The 16,129-nt window shown below is 37.0% G+C and overlaps 1 protein-coding gene across 6 annotated transcripts in view; it reads left to right on the forward strand.

Moving 5' to 3' along the window:
* RYR2 (ryanodine receptor 2) overlaps positions 1–16,129 on the forward strand; it is a 783,951-nt gene that overhangs the window by 715,952 nt on the left and 51,870 nt on the right. For all 6 annotated transcript variants that reach the window (XM_073011864.1, XM_073011860.1, XM_073011862.1 and 3 more), the window contains 4 exons: positions 6,853–6,933; positions 8,047–8,135; positions 9,544–9,672; positions 14,700–14,804. In XM_073011864.1, the coding sequence (XP_072867965.1) occupies positions 6,853–6,933; positions 8,047–8,135; positions 9,544–9,672; positions 14,700–14,804 (404 nt within the window). The remainder of the gene's footprint in view (positions 1–6,852; positions 6,934–8,046; positions 8,136–9,543; positions 9,673–14,699; positions 14,805–16,129) is intronic.

Consider the following 16,129-nt stretch of genomic DNA (forward strand, 5'->3'; position numbering starts at 1 on the left):
AGGCTGAAAAAGCAACAGCTGTTAGTGATGTCACTTACCTCAACACTTGAGGCTCAGAGAGCATGGGCTTAGCACTGAGAAAATAATCTACTGTATCTGAATCTCCTACATCCTTGCCCACTGTTTTTATTAAGCTAAGTCTCTTCCTAATGACAATAATATGACCATAAATTATATAGCCATGGAAAATGTATAAGCTTAAATGTATGATACCCGCAACTCTCCAATGAGGTAGCTATTACCTTGATTTTATAGATAAGGAAACAGAGGAACAGAAAGGTTTCTTGACTTGTCCAAGGTCACACAGCTAAGCAGCAAGGCTGAGACTGAAATGCAGGCATTCTGCCTCCCACTGTTTCATTTACAGATCCCATGAGCCAAGTCACTTCCCTCCCATCTTTTCATATTCTTTGGGGGCTTACTTCCTGTCTACCACTGCCTTTTTTTTTTTTTTTTTTTTTTTTTGCCCCTTGACTTATTGTTTCTTTGTTTAATTATTTTTGAGATGGAGGTTTGCTCTGTCGCCCAGGCTGCAGTGCAGTGGTGCGGTCTCAGCTCACTGCAACCTCCACCTCCCAGGTTCAAGTGATTCTCCTGCCTCAGCCTCCCAAGTAGCTGGGATTACAGGCATGCCACCACAATCAGCTAATTTTTGTATTTTTAGTAGAGATGGGGTTTCACCATCTTGGCCAGGCTGGTCTTGAACTCCTGACCTCAGGTGATCCACCCACCTCAGCCTCCGAAACTGCTGGGATTACAGGCGTGAGCCACCAAACCTGGCTGCCCTTTGACTTATTGTTCTTTGTCCCTTTCTGGGACACAAATCTCTTGCCACATTTTGCATTTATTGTTAAGTTTCAAAATTGCTTTTGAACTTTTTATAGTTACAAATGTTCCTGACCTGGTATTGAGATACCATGAGGAACCATGTTTTCTTTGAGGTTTGTATATAAAGATTTCAGATGAATTATTTATACTGTTTTTTTCTACTGCCATTACTGTCATGCAAGTTTGACTTGTGTCCCCTTTTTAGACTAAGTTTCTCTTATTTCTACAAAAGCCAGAGCCTCCCAAGTTGTTTTTTTAAAAAGATTCTTCAGGAAATGTGTTAATGTGTAATATGCTCAATGTTGTCTGTGCTGTATATTTTATATTTATATGTGTTTTTTAATGATTTAATCAAGTTCAAAAACAAAACCTGTATGAATATTTAAAATGTCATTCCATTCTTGGATTTTTTAATTTGTTTTTTTATCAGAACCATTAACCCCATTACCAAATCATTATGACATTGAAAGTGCAATTTTCCTGCTTTCAAAATTCTTCTTGGAATATAACAGAGGATATTGAATTTTATTTTTGATCATCATCAGGTAGTCCTGGACTTCATAAAAGCAAGATGAAGTTTTGAAGTTGATCTGATTTCTTAAAAATAGTTTGATTTTTTAAAATCCTCACTACAACATTAACTACCAATTAACCTTCCCCACCTTTCTATCTGTATCTGATAATTTGTTTCACTGAGGTGCTTACTGATACATTTATAATCATGTAATCAAATTTATGTGAAGTTGAAGCAACACAAATTAATTAAGCAAAAGGATTGAATTGATCTTTAAGTATTGGTTACCCTAACTTTTTGTTACTGTTTTTATTGCTGAGTAATTTATGGGCTACCTTTTCCTCAAGAGTTTCCAAATACTTTCACAAGTGTAGTTTAGTATTCTGTGTACCTTATTCTGCCATTCTTGTGGGTAAATTTTCTCTTCAAGGAAAACTTGTGATGTTGGTTCATGGCACCAAATGTTTTCTTAACATCCTTACACAGTTTTTAAACTTTGAAGCGCTCATTTAAATTAGAGTGACTATTATGTGCTAGATGGTGTCCTAAGCATTGGAAATGATTTAGGAGCTCAGTACTGTGCAGACAGACTTGTAAACAAATAACTTCAGAACAATGCTTTATGCATATAAAGGAATTTAGGTGGAAGTACTTAGCTGCTGGGATGTGGTGGGAGAAACATCACAGAAGTGACATGTGGTCTGAGTTAGGAATCAAGCTGGTGGATAAGGAAGGCAAAGACATTCCAATGTGAGGGAACCGCATATGCAAAATTCAAGGTACCAAACATGGCAGAGAATGGTGACTAAGCTGTTGTGAAGGAATGATCAGACTAGAGGATGGAAAGATAGTACGTGGGAGGCCACAAAGGACCTTCTCTGCCCTGCCAAGGAATCTGCACTTTTTCTGAGGCCATAGAGAGCCGAGCCCTTAAATACCACTTAAGTGACACTGTATGTGTTGTTAAATGATCCGTCTAGAATTGAGTTCCTGACGTTTATTGTTCAACTAATGCTTCTGATAGACTCCACTGACAAACAGTACAGTGTAGATTTCCCATTTCTCAGTCGTGCTACTAAATAGAAATTGACTCTTCCGAAGATAGTGACCAGCATTATTTCCTTCATGGCAGTGGGAGAGCTCTGAGTTATGCCTAACGATAGATGAGAGGGAATTCTTCAGAGTAGACTTTTCATACAGTTAAAGAAATCCATCTGTTTACCAGGGAAGTATGATAATTGGATTCATGCTTTTGAAAAATTACTGACAGGTACCATTGTGTAAGATAGGTATCAGAGTCTCGAGGCAGGGAAATCAGTAAGGATGTTGATGAATGGAATGGATGAAAAACAGTAAGAATTTCAGTAAGAGTCTTGACAGCCAAGCAACGTAGGCTTCGGCTATAAGAGAAACAACATGCATATCACATTTGAAAGCAAAGGGATTTTTTTTTCCTCTCCAGCTAGTTTAATTTGTTTAACAGAATATACTTTAATTCTGTTATCCTTGGGACCAACCTAATTTATTTCACATAGTGGTCATTGTTGTTGTCTTGGCATCGGAAAGAGGAATGCATTGTATACACTGCTGTCCGATTGGTAACTAAATCTTAATAAATGCACTCAGTGGAATTAATAGAACTGCTGGTCATACAACCTACAGAAATTCTGTACCTTGGAAATTTAGGTCATTTGACCTAAGGCTTCACATTTATTTCTTCTGTGCTTTGTAGACTTCAAAGCACTTTTAATTGTTTGAGCCAATTCAATTCTCCCAACAGTCCTATGAAAGGAGTGGAGGAGTTTGTTAATCTCCATATCGACATGATGAAACGAAGGCTCAGAAGAGTGAACTGACTAAAGTCACATATCTAGAAATGGTTTTCCTTTGATTCTGAAATTGATGAAAACAAGTACGAGTTCACAATTTAAATAACATATAGTATGTGTGATGATAATTAGTCAAAGATTTTTTTCGTTACTGATGCTAACTTTACAACATTTAGAAACTATAGCACACTGAATTCAGAAAGGTCATATAATACTGAAATTATCTGTTTATTTCCTGTATCTTCCATTAGACTGTGAACTTCTTCAGGTTCGAGATTATGTTCACCTCACAAGGTGCCTGCCATAGAAGAGACACTTAGTGAAAGTTCATTGAAGTTTACTGGAATCATACTCCTTACCAGCCGATGGCTATATGACATTGGTTATTTAATTTCTTGGTTGTTCACTGAACAACAAAATGGCATTACATTTAGCTAATTTACAGGATTCTAATAAACCTGAATTGAAATGAGATAACATATCTAGCACATCATAGTCACTAACCAAATATTAACAGTAGACTTATTTTTTTAATTTACTTTTTTAATATAATTGTAATATAATTGAAGCAGTCATACTTAAGCCACTTAAGCGGCAATATTAAAACTTCCCATATGGAATAAAATACCTGACTTTTCACTATTTTAAAATATTTTTAGCATTCTTCAGTTTTGGCAAGATGCAGAATCGATATTAAGTCCTCTCCAGATCAACAATCAGCATAATTTCCTCTATGGCAGTGGGGTGCTTTTGAGTCAACTTTATAGAGTATAGGGGATCCTTTAATGTGGCCAGTCCTATGTTTCATGACTCACCTTTTACCTGTGCGTTATTGTAGATATTGACATGACAGGACCTGATAATGAGAGTGTTAGTCTTTTGGAGTCTATTTATCTTAATTCACCAATGATAGGTAGAACAGTGGCCTTTAAAAATGTATTAACTTTGTTAGATCTTTAAAATAGGACTTACCGTTTCACTCTTAGCTTGATTAAACACAGTCTACCTAGATTATTTCCAGGAAAACATTGTAATTTTGAGAACATTTTAATCCGTGAAGATGGTGTTCAGGAGATATATACACAGTTAATAAATTCAAATCGCTATGTTCAGCAGCTTGGCATGATATTTCCATATTTTTTAGTGTTATTGCCACTGCACCTAATATAGTCACCTTTCCACAATTTACAAAAAATTACCACAGATTGTGAAGAGCCAGGGACATAGACAGGGTACATGTTATCTTTACTTTATACAAGAGAAAACGAAGGTGCAAAGAATGAACTCGCAGCAGCAGCAATATTGGAATACCTCTCCCTTTATTACAGTATTAAAAATCTTAAGCCTCTCATAAAAATGAAACCAAAGGAATGTCCTGCACAATATGTACCTTGAGCCCTCGGGCAGCAATTACAAATCGTGATTGACCAACGTAAGAGCACTTTCAACTACATGTTACTTCATTCCGTTATTTGTTATTGATCTTGGTTTCCATCTGACAATGGAATTTCTTTTGCACACATCACAAAATAGACTGCTGATCCTGTACCTTCTGCAGACATAAAGCCATCATCCATCTCTGTTATTCTACCACTTATTTGCAGCATGGGCAATGGCAGCATTTTAATCAGATAGGAATGTCTTCATGAAGCAACAGCACCCCAGCTTATACCTGGTATCACCTGCTGGTAAACGAAGGCCTGACTCATCCCCTCCCTCACCCCTCCCCTCTTCCCATTGTTCTACGATGTGCGGTGTGTCCTTATATAAGTGAAGCTACTTGTACGTGTTTCGGTATACAGTCAAGAAAATACTGTGTGTGTCAACAATAAATAAAACCTTATGTTATAAATCATTATTGTGCAGAGCATTTTTAGGTACACAGGTAGATTATATTTATTTCAGTGTTTTTCTGAATACTTTCTGGTAAGGGTTACTTCTTTCACATTGAATATATGAACACTTAAAGTGTGTACGTGGTTTATTGAATTGTTTTTTGAAAACTAAAACATTGCAGATGGGCTCACAGGGAAAGAATCAATAAGCCTATGTAACAAACTCATAATATTTAGATTTAAATATCACTAAAGACTCTTCTGATTAAAGTGACTCATGAAAATGGTACTAAGTATCACCAATGAAGAGTTTAGTTCCTTTATTTGCCTAAAACATTCTCCCTTTTGTTTCCTATCCTGTCGTGAATTTAAACACTGAGGAATGGACTTATCAGCCAACTATGGGAGATTCAACACAACAATGTGCCTGTAACACTTAAACTTGCCACAACATCTGATTTGCATACTTGGTGATTGTAGCGTAGTCACCAAATTTCATTTCTTGTGGGCTAACAGGGAAATGAGTACAGTGATTTTATGTACTTTTTTTAATGTTTATATTAGTTTTCAAAATGGTTTTGCTTCCTAACCCTACCATTATATGAAGCCTCTCACTTTGAAAGTCACAGACTGCGGACTGGTAAGTCCATCAGCTCTCTGTCGCTGTGATCATTCATGATTTCACTTAAAGTAAACATACGATCATTGCATCGTTTTCTTTCTCAGCCCAAAGTATTTCCATTCTGTAAAAAGTTCTCATTTTTTTAAAATACTTTAGTCCATTCATTCACTGGCTATCTTGTCGTTTTTGCTTTTAAACAAATTTAGATTTTGGAGCAAGTGCTCGTAATGTGGAACTTTTTTGTTTGTTTGTTTGTTTTACTTCCCCACGGACACTTTCTGTTTTGAAAATCAGCTTCATTTGTGTGGTGCTGTTCTGAGTTTGTTTCTTTCCTTGTGTTTTTGCTTTCGAAGTAACTTGTGATCAAGAGACATTTAAATTGAAATATAAGTAAACTGAGCCCTTTAATGAGGTTTTTCTCCTTGCCCCCAAAATGCTTGTTAGTGTTGGATGATGCAGAGAAACCTCTGTAACTAGGGGATGCCTTTTTTTTCACCTTTTCTTTGTTAGTTTTAGCTCTCACAACACGAGCCACCGAAGTCTTTCTTTTGGTTTCATATTTAGAATTAAGGTTGTTTGCCATTTCCTCCCCCTATGGAAGTAATGCTCAAACCAGTCACATCTCTATTTTAGATTTCAGAAATCTTTCCTTTTTTTTTTTTTAATTCAGTAGACAGCCTGATAACAAAGTTAATTAAAACAAGTTAATCAACAATTTTCTAGCGATTTACAGCTTTCACAAAAATCCATGAATTATTTTTTTAGTGAAAGAAACTCTTGGCCCTGCTTTTTTGGATACACAGAATACTTTCCATTGAATCATTTGGCCACAATCCAGGTACAAAGCAAATTTAACCTGCGTGAGAGACGCAGAGAAAGGTCCCTTCTATGCACACCTTGCCAAATACAAGAACATAAAGAAAGAAAGAAGCAAAGTTTAAGCCTTTAGGTCGTTTGTAAAATGTTGCCAATCCCATGCTGCTACTTTTAACAGAGAAGTCTGAGTTTTAAAATTCAAACCTTCTTTTCTTACAAAGAAAAAGAGCGTCTATCTGCCAAGCGCATGATCTTATGAGCTTCAGATAGCAAAGTGGCTATGACCTGTGACTGTTTTTGGTTCAGAACAATGCTAGATCAACATGCAAGTTGTATGGAGGTGGGGACAGAAAGGGAGGGGCAGCCTGGGGTGGTTGGTAATGTCTGATCCCTCTGGACTTCCCGCAGGAGAAAAGGTTCTACAGGACGATGAGTTCACCTGTGACCTCTTCCGATTCCTGCAGCTACTCTGTGAGGGACACAACTCAGGTTTGTGAGTCCCCAAAACTTCTGATGCTACTAAGGCATAAATAATGTTTTCAAGCCAGTAATAACAGGAACCTGTTAGTTCCAATTATGCATCATTCTAGAGACAACAAATTGTTCTAGAACATGTCTCTGCATTGGGCACTGGGACATTTTATACATTGCTTCCCTGCTTTCACAGTCCTCGGATAGCTATTTCACTTGAGTCTCATCAATTATTTTGATGTTAGGGAAGACACATGAGGCTGGGCGCGGTTCCTCACTTGTAATCCCAACACTTTGGGAGGCCGAGATGGGAGGATTGCTTGAACTTAGGAGTCCAATATCAGCCTAGGAAACATAGCGAGACCCCCATCTCTACAAAAAATTTTAAACATTATCCAGACATGGTGGTGCGTGCTCATAGTCCCATCTGCGTGGGAGGCTGGGGCAGGAGGATTGCTCAAGGCCAGGAGTTTGAGGCTACAGTGAGCTGTGCTTGCCCCACTGCACTGCAGCTTAGGCAACACAGCAAGATCCTGTCTCTCAATTAAAAAAAAAAAAAGATGATTTATGAAAAATATAGTTATAGAGTAATATAGAGCATTATTTCTTTTATACCACCTCTCTTTACCTTGAGTGTACACATACTTCATTGTACTACTTAACATAATGTATCTCCATTAGTTGTTTACACATCTAACTCTCTAACAGGCTTGTGCACCCCTGAAGGCAGGAACTCTGTCTTAATTTTATCTTGGCTGACCCCAGCACTTTGCACAGTACTGAGGAGTAAGTGATTAATGAATAAATAATTTCCTTCTTATATCCTCAAGGATAGCAACCTTTTTCAGTCATTCATTTGCCCAGAGCTCTAGAACTAGGAATAAGGAAACTGATATTAGAAACATCTGAGACAAAAATGGAATATTGATCATCTATGGAGCACGCAGATACTCTTTTGGGGTGATCACTTTTTATGGAAAATATAAATTATTTTCATTTTAAAACTATTAGATAAAAACACTGCACTAACCCACAGTGATTTTGCCGCAGAAAACATTTGCCTTTGGAGTTCTTAGAATAACTCAATTTGAACTTCTGAGCAAGCATTAATAACTTTTTTTTCTGGCATAGATTTTCAGAATTATCTGAGAACTCAGACTGGCAATAATACAACTGTCAACATAATCATCTCCACTGTAGACTACCTACTGAGAGTTCAGGTATGTTGCTTTCTATATTAGTAACAAATTAAAAGGGTTGATATGTTGAAACAATACGGCAGAGTTTTAATGTATTTTGGTTTATAACTAGAAAGGAGTTTTTGAGATAGTTTATCTCTGATCACAATCTCTCAGCAATTCTTAGAGCAAAACTGCCACTGTTATCTCCGCTCTGATCCTGCCTCCTACTTTGGCTCATTATTTTATTTCTGTAAGTAGAGATTCTTCCCCTCTGTTTCTTTAGCTTGATGGTATTTTAAAGTTATTTTCATTTTATAAAGCACTTTTATACTCTGCTCCTTCTTCTACAGTTGTTAGACAAATTGGGGAAGAATGTTTGGAACATTCATAGGAATAGGAAAGAAAGGCTTTGTAACTGCTACCATACACTGAAATTTCATAGTCTAAGGTCACTTCTTTTCAGGTGTCCTAATATTTGCATTAATTTTCATACCACATTGCTTAAAAATCTCTGATATTTTGATCATATTTGAGAACGTTACTCAAACTGAATTGAAAATGTAGGCCTCTTAAATAATGAGAGCCCTGTACAACTTTTTTCCCCTCATTTTATTTATAAGCCAAACCAAGCACAGTATTTTAAAAACTATAAATGCAGACTTTCAGCTTTTTCCTTAATCTTTGAGTGTGTAATATCACAACCTTTTTTTGCTAACTGAAAGCTTAATGTGGTGGGGGAAGGTCCATTTTGAAGTCAGTACACCAAGAAGTGTTGCTAAAAACACATTTGCAATTTTAAAAATTGTCTGAAAACCCAAACGTAGTTCACAGGCGGAACTAAATTGGATTATTTACTTATCCAACCAACATTTCTTTAAAATGTACGTTATTGTTAAATACATCTGGTTTATAGAGATTGATCTTATTTAGATAATTGTTTATAATTATTAGTATTTACAAGCAATCCAGCCAGTTTTCTCAGGGACAGGTGCAAAAGCCATGGATATCAGCGAGTCCTCACTGATGAAATGTTATTGGCTTTGTTGGAGAAAAAGGAGGTCAGATGTCGGTACCCCAAAAAAGATTATTCCATGATTCATCTATTTTCTCTGCTCACATAATAAACATCTAACTTTGCTCATGGATAAATATGCTCCAGTCTTAATGGATTCTTATGTTTATGAAGTTCAGGGTTACCAGACAGTAATTTTCAAAGCTAAGTTTTCTTCTGGTCTTCTCTTCAGTTGTTAGTTATATCTAAGAAGGAGGTTCCCATATTGTGTGTTTAGGAAAATCACTGAAGAATGATACTTAATTCACAGATGTTTTTGTTTGCTACCATATCTATTATTTAAAATACTTCTCAAGCATAGAGTCCAAGACTGGTTAGTCAATGATAACTTTAGAATGTGACTGAATAATAAACAATATCATCTCTATTTCCCAGGAATCAATTAGTGACTTTTATTGGTATTACTCTGGGAAAGATGTTATTGATGAACAAGGACAACGGAATTTCTCCAAAGCTATTCAAGTGGCAAAACAAGTCTTTAACACTCTTACAGAGTATATTCAGGTAAACATTTAAACATGGCTGCTATCTGTAGCACTGAATTCCATAGAAAAATACAGTATGTCTAGAGTAGTTTCCATATCTGTTATTGACCCCTTTCCGAGTTTCTTTGCAAATTGCTACAATTAAAATATTAGGTTGAGATGTGAATTTATATGGAATGAAATTGCTTCACCATTTGGCAGGTTGAGATATGGTTAACTCCTTAGAGGCATGGACTGTGATGTTAGCTCTATTGCACCTCCAGGGCCTGGTATATATATTAAGCACTTAGTAAATATTAAGGAAGGAAGGGAGAGCAGGCACAACATTAAGCCATTCTTTCTAGTATTCCTCTAAAAGTGGGAAGAATTTTCATAGAAACTTAAGAAAGAGAAGTGTGTCTGAAAACATCGCATATGTATATTAGAGATAAAATTCCAAATACCGTATAGAATATTCTTTTCTGTTTTACATTGATTTGTTTTATGTTCTCCTTGAAATAAACTTCTAGCCTTAACTTCGGATTTTTTTTAAGATTTGATAAAATTCTGGATTTTTCTTCAATCAGCAAAACTTTGCTGATGACCAGTCATCTTTCCTTTCTGTCTTGTCTCAGTGGCCCATGTTACCCTGAATCATTCTCTATGTTTGACGTGTCCCATGCTAAGGATAAAACAGGAGGGAGAAACTTATAATTGGCTTTGTGAGACTAAACATAAGCTTGTGGGGAGAAGAAAGGTTAAGTTAAAAATAAATTGTATCCCAGGAGCCTAACAGTTACAGCTGTTTCAGTAAATAAATGACTCATGGCCAAGTACAGCCAACCAAGAATAAGTGCTGTAGAGGTAGGAAGATGTCCTCTAGGCTCACTCTCGTCTGCATTCGGTCCCTTGGAAACATGGCACTTTCTGTATTATTTTTTGCCTTGTTGGGGAAGAGGAACCGTATTTCAGCACTTCCAGATGGAAAAGTCGCACTTGATAATTCTAATAACATTTCTTTTAAAATCAAATAAAAGTGAAAGCTTCAGTCAGTTTTGGTCTACTCATAGTCCCATTTCCTTACCTCTCCTGGCTTTCATTATTGCTTTAGTATTCGCATTCATGCCTAGAATGATACCAGTACAACAACATTCATGTGTCACGTCCTGAATAAATAACAGGATTGACTGATGGCATTAGCAAGCCACTGGATTTTGCAGAAATGGGAATCAGGATGATTTCTATAATATATTCCAAATGAAACATAACCGCCATTTCAGCTAAGAGTGGGCATTTCTTGGTTCCTAAAATAATTGAGATTCCTGAATTTATCGAAAGCTAGAAGCATCCATTGAGCTCTTGCTATGTGCAAAACTCTTTATTAGGTGTTGTCATAGAACACGGATTTCTACGTGAATGTTCAAAGGATATTGGATAAAGTCACATGGCTTATCATGCTTGGTTCAATAAGAACCAAAAAAAAAAAAAAAAAAACAGAAGTAACAAGTAACTTCTCTTGTTACTTCTTTTTTACATGACATATTTTAAAATAACAATCATATCTGAAATATTTATTTTGGAATAATTTTAGGTATTCAGAAAAGTTGCGAAGATAGTACAGAGGGTTTCTGTATATGATTCACCCAGCTTTCCCTAATACTGACATTGTATATACTCATGGCACTTTTGTCAAAACTAAGAAATTAACATTGGCACATCCCGTTAACTAAATTACAGGCTTTCTTTTGATTTTACCAGTTTTTCCATTCATGTTCTTTGTTTTTTAAAATTCTGGGATACAATCCAAGTTACCACATTACATTTAGTGAAATATGGTTTAGAGAAGCTTGCCTTAGTGGCATATCTGCTGATAAATATTGATACTATGAAGATAAGCTTATCGTTAGCCTCGTGCTTCTTCTGGACTGCCTTTTAGATTACAGCATTGCATATTGCTTTATTATTCAAACTTCTAACTACAGAAAGTTATATAAGGGGGAGATCCAACACCATTGAAATAAATGGAATTACCTATAAGATTGTAATCCCAGTTTAATAAAAGGGGAAGAATTGTTTGAGTAAGAGGACGTTGTATTGTCGAGGTTCCTAGAGTAAGACCATGAGGTAGTTCTTGAGAAGAGGGAAAGCTTGATCTGTCCTTGCCACAGGTCCTTCTGGTAGTTAGCAAAGGTTTTCCATGTTGCAGGCACATACATCACGAGAAAAAGAATGCAAGGCACCAGGCTAGGGAGTTTACAGCTCCCAGAAGCTGATGACCTAAGGTTGAGGAAGCCCTAGAAAGGACATTCTGTGTGTTTCAGGTTTTAGAAGAAGAAATGGGTACTTTGGCTCTGGGCTTGCGACTCTGTCACGTGAGGGTTGGCCAGACAACTTTTGGTCACCTAGGGGTTGCACGAGAGCATAACCCCTTGTAATACTTCAACTTTTGATTTAAACCTTACCTATCGCAGGAAGAAAATTATTTCTGACTTGAAGAAAAAACAAGTTTATATTCCTAAAAATGGCTTTCTAGTGTTCATCTAATAGCCTCTTGCACTTTTCATCCTCGCTCATTTATATGCCATTGGAATACCAAACTGACACTGAACATCAACCACAGGAAAACCCTAAAGAGCTATTGCTTTCAAACCAGAGCTGTAATAGCCATTTTGGACTAATTACAACCAGGGATGAAGGAAACTATAAAACTACTATATCTGGTACATTAAATGAGCTGGATTTAATGCCCTCCAGATTAAAATAACCTGCTTCCTTCTCACCACTGTCCCTTCAGACTTGCTCTGTCGACCATTTCTTTACCACTAGAAGGAATCTTGTGCACTGACCACTTTCAGATAAATAAAATCATGTCAGTCACTTTGTCACAAAAATAGTCTCATTTCAGTAAAGCTTCCCCTCATTCTTGGGCCTCATTTTCAGCTGGAAAATGTGGAGTGAGGGTGTAGGCAAGAACTCCCATCTGATATTGTTCATTCTGGAGGGAGTCCAATCTGCGCTTTTTTTACTCTCTCCCCTCAAGGTTCTTCTCTCTCTTTCCCTTCCCCTCCTGGTTAACCGCAGGCTTCCTCTGGGTTGGAGCTGTGGGAGAGAGGAGGTATAAGGAAGGAAAGGTCTCCCCTGGGCACATTTAATCCCAGAGTGCACCATGGAGCTGGTCCTCTGCTGTGATGTGATGTATTTTTTCATCTAACGTGCAAGCCTGGCCCTCTTAGTCCTCCAGTGCCTGGAAATGACTCTTCTCCCATCCAGTTTAAAGTTATTCCATCAGACCTCATGCATCTGGTGGCTCCCATCCACCTTGGAATTCTGTCACCATTTCAGACTGATTTCAGATGGGGCAGAATGGCCCCTTCCTGAGTAGTCCATATAAGAAACACACATCTTTTTTGTCACATGCTGTCTGTCATGCTTTCTAATACCTTTCTAATACCAGACCTTATGCTTCCCAACTTCAGAAGACAGAAACTGAGCTCACATGATGGCTCTCCTGAAGCCTCTTCTCTCACTTGCTGTAAGGGGATGCAGAAGTAATGAAATGGAGAGGCTCAGCACATGGAGAACCCCCTCCAAAGTCTCCCCCTTTTCAACTTCAACCCCCTTATATCCTTAGAGTGAAAAAATCTATTTTTAGTCACCCCTTTTGCAGATAGTCTACTGGTTTTGTAATATGTGGGTACATGTCATTTTCATAATCATATGAGAACACATAGTCAATATCTCAGCTGTAGGGCCTCAGGAGATACTGAGACAGGAAAAAGTTCTATTTCAACATCTTGGATATGGCCATTTCTTCCAATCACTTGTTTCTAACATAAGATCTGAAATGTTTTTATGTGGTCTGCAATTTAAAGTTATTATGAGTTATTTGCCTAAAGGAATGAAGGAATTTGAAGTTAAGAACAGTATTGTATGTGCTTTTTTCCTTTCTAAGTAAAATCCCTGTTATTTATTTTCATGGTTGATGTAGATGGGTTTACAAAACTGAATGATGGTAGAAGTTTTTTATTGAAAAATGAAAATAGAAATCGGCTCCAAGAAAACAGTCTGCCTGCTACAGCAGATCCACTCTAGTGTTGATACTTCAGATGTATCAGCTAAGAGAACAAAGTTAGGCTTGTTAAAAGATAAACTTAGGCACAATAACATCTTACGAAGTTTATCTGAGCATTCAACTATTTACGAATTGAGCAACACCAGAACACTAATGGTTCAGCCCTTCACCAAGGGTGGGGGCACTTTTATAAGGCACTCCTGGAAGCAAGACAAGCAAAGAGATTTGATTGGTAAAAGTGGGAAGTTCCTAGTTAGAAGTTAGTTGGCAGTTTCTGACTGGTGAACTCTAGTTAGAAGTTAATTGGCAGTTTCTGATTGGTTAAGCTTAAATTTACACTGAGTTGGGATTTGGTTTTCTTAGGGAGGAACCCAAGACACTGGAGCCATCTCAGCCTAATGATCTCTCAATTAGGTATTTGAACCACTTCCAATTGTCTTGGATTCTGGATTCACGAAATTAATAAACAAGTATTACTCTTTTAAAACACCTCAATGGTTGTACCATTTGTAAAACAGTTGTCCAATTTAGAAAATGTTGAAGAGGATTTTTTTCTCTACGTGAATGCTTTATCCAGGTTACTATTTAGGAGTAAAAGGGTAGTCAGCTCTCATCTAAAGCATATTCTCAGATTCTTTTCAATACAAAATGGTGACTACTGATTGATTGGACTGAATAACCAAAGCACCCAGACCTTATTTTTTTCCTCTAAATAGAAGAGATCAAAGCCAGACAAAAAAAAAAAAAAATTCACAAAATATAAAAATCCTTGAGAAATTTTTTGGAATCATTAAACATTTTAAAGAGGAATGTATTTATCTATTAAGGGTTATTATCATCACTGTATCTCTTTCTTTCGCTTTGAGTTCCTATCTTTTTAGACAATGTGCTAGCAGTGGGATATGTCAGCATTAAGGCAACTTTTCCCCTGTTATTGTGAAGTTTGTTTTGGCAAATAAATTATGAGGAATAATTGCTGTTTGTTTACGCTCCAGGGTCCTTGCACTGGGAATCAACAGAGTTTGGCACACAGCAGGCTGTGGGATGCTGTGGTCGGCTTTCTTCATGTATTTGCCCATATGCAGATGAAGTTGTCGCAGGTAAACTAACTACCTTCCTCTCTCCTAAATGACTAACTGGAGACTGTAGTCAGCAAATTAAATGTGCTTTTTGATGTTGGAACATTATCTTTTTAAAATCACTGTATCACTTGTCTTTTTAAGATCATTTTATCATGCCTCTTTTGTTCTACATGAACATTTTTTTAAATAAAAAACATTATGTAACCTGAAAATAGATAGGATTCATTATTCAAATTTGAGATGACAGGATATTAGGAAATTGAATGTAATGGAGAAATGAAACAGTCGAGTCCCCAAACATTGTACATTTCCCAAGCTTCATCTTCCTGGCCATGGCTCACTGGAATTTTCCTTCCCCTTGCAGATAATTGAAATAGGTTTTATAATCTGTTACAAGGGAGATAATTTTGTTATAGGGTCTGAAACAAGCAGATGTTCTCAGTAGGGTGATGTTTACCCATAACCAGTGTATTTAATTTTGTGACAAAGAGCTATTATACGAATAAGCAAATGAAGAATAAACAGATTTTCCACCATGTTTTAATGTTAACTTGAGAGAACCTATTGAAAAATATCAGCTTGTTTTCTCCCTGCTGTATTTGTTTCATTTGAAACCAAAAGATACACAAATAGAAAAGTCCTTGTGAATGTATCTCTTCGATGCAGTGAATTTTGATGGTATAACCTGAGACCTTCAGAGTGTGGGCATTTGCCAGGTGGTCAGGTAGAAGAAAGAATGTCAGATTAAAAGACAGAATGCTGCCATTCTAATTCCTGAGCTGTCGTGACTTGCTCCACCCATGTGGGCCAGATCTCTTCCCTGAGGCCTTGTTGCTCTGCAGTAAAGTGAAGAACCTGCCCCTCAGGCCTGCATATGACAGTGTGCAGGATGTATTGTCAAAGATCAACAAGGCTGGATGCTAGTAGAAGTGGTAAGGATACATCTTAATGTCAAAGATAAACAAAGCTGGATACTAGTTAAATGAATAAGGATGGATTTTAATCAGTAGTGCTATTGCAACAAGGAAAAAGTTCAGCATAAACTGAACCCGATTGGATTTGTGCAGAGGTGACTGGGAATATTAATGGGAAAATGAAGATTAGAGAAGGGGTGAACAGGGGCTCAGTAGAGTCAGGGGAGTGAAAAGTTACAACAGTTTCATTGGTGTAAATGTGATTAGACCAGCTATATCTGCTAACTGGCAATTGTCAAAGTTAGGATTCTGTCCTTCTCCAGAGTCCTTATCCTTAGATGTTGTCTAGAACAGTCGATTTTTTATCAACCTCGTGTTTTCTCAGGCAGGTACTTTAGTGGAGGGCTGGGCTCATCCTAGAGATGCAGT

The sequence above is a fragment of the Chlorocebus sabaeus genome, chromosome 25, assembly GCF_047675955.1.
Source record: "Chlorocebus sabaeus isolate Y175 chromosome 25, mChlSab1.0.hap1, whole genome shotgun sequence".
Taxonomy (NCBI): Eukaryota; Metazoa; Chordata; class Mammalia; order Primates; family Cercopithecidae; genus Chlorocebus; species Chlorocebus sabaeus.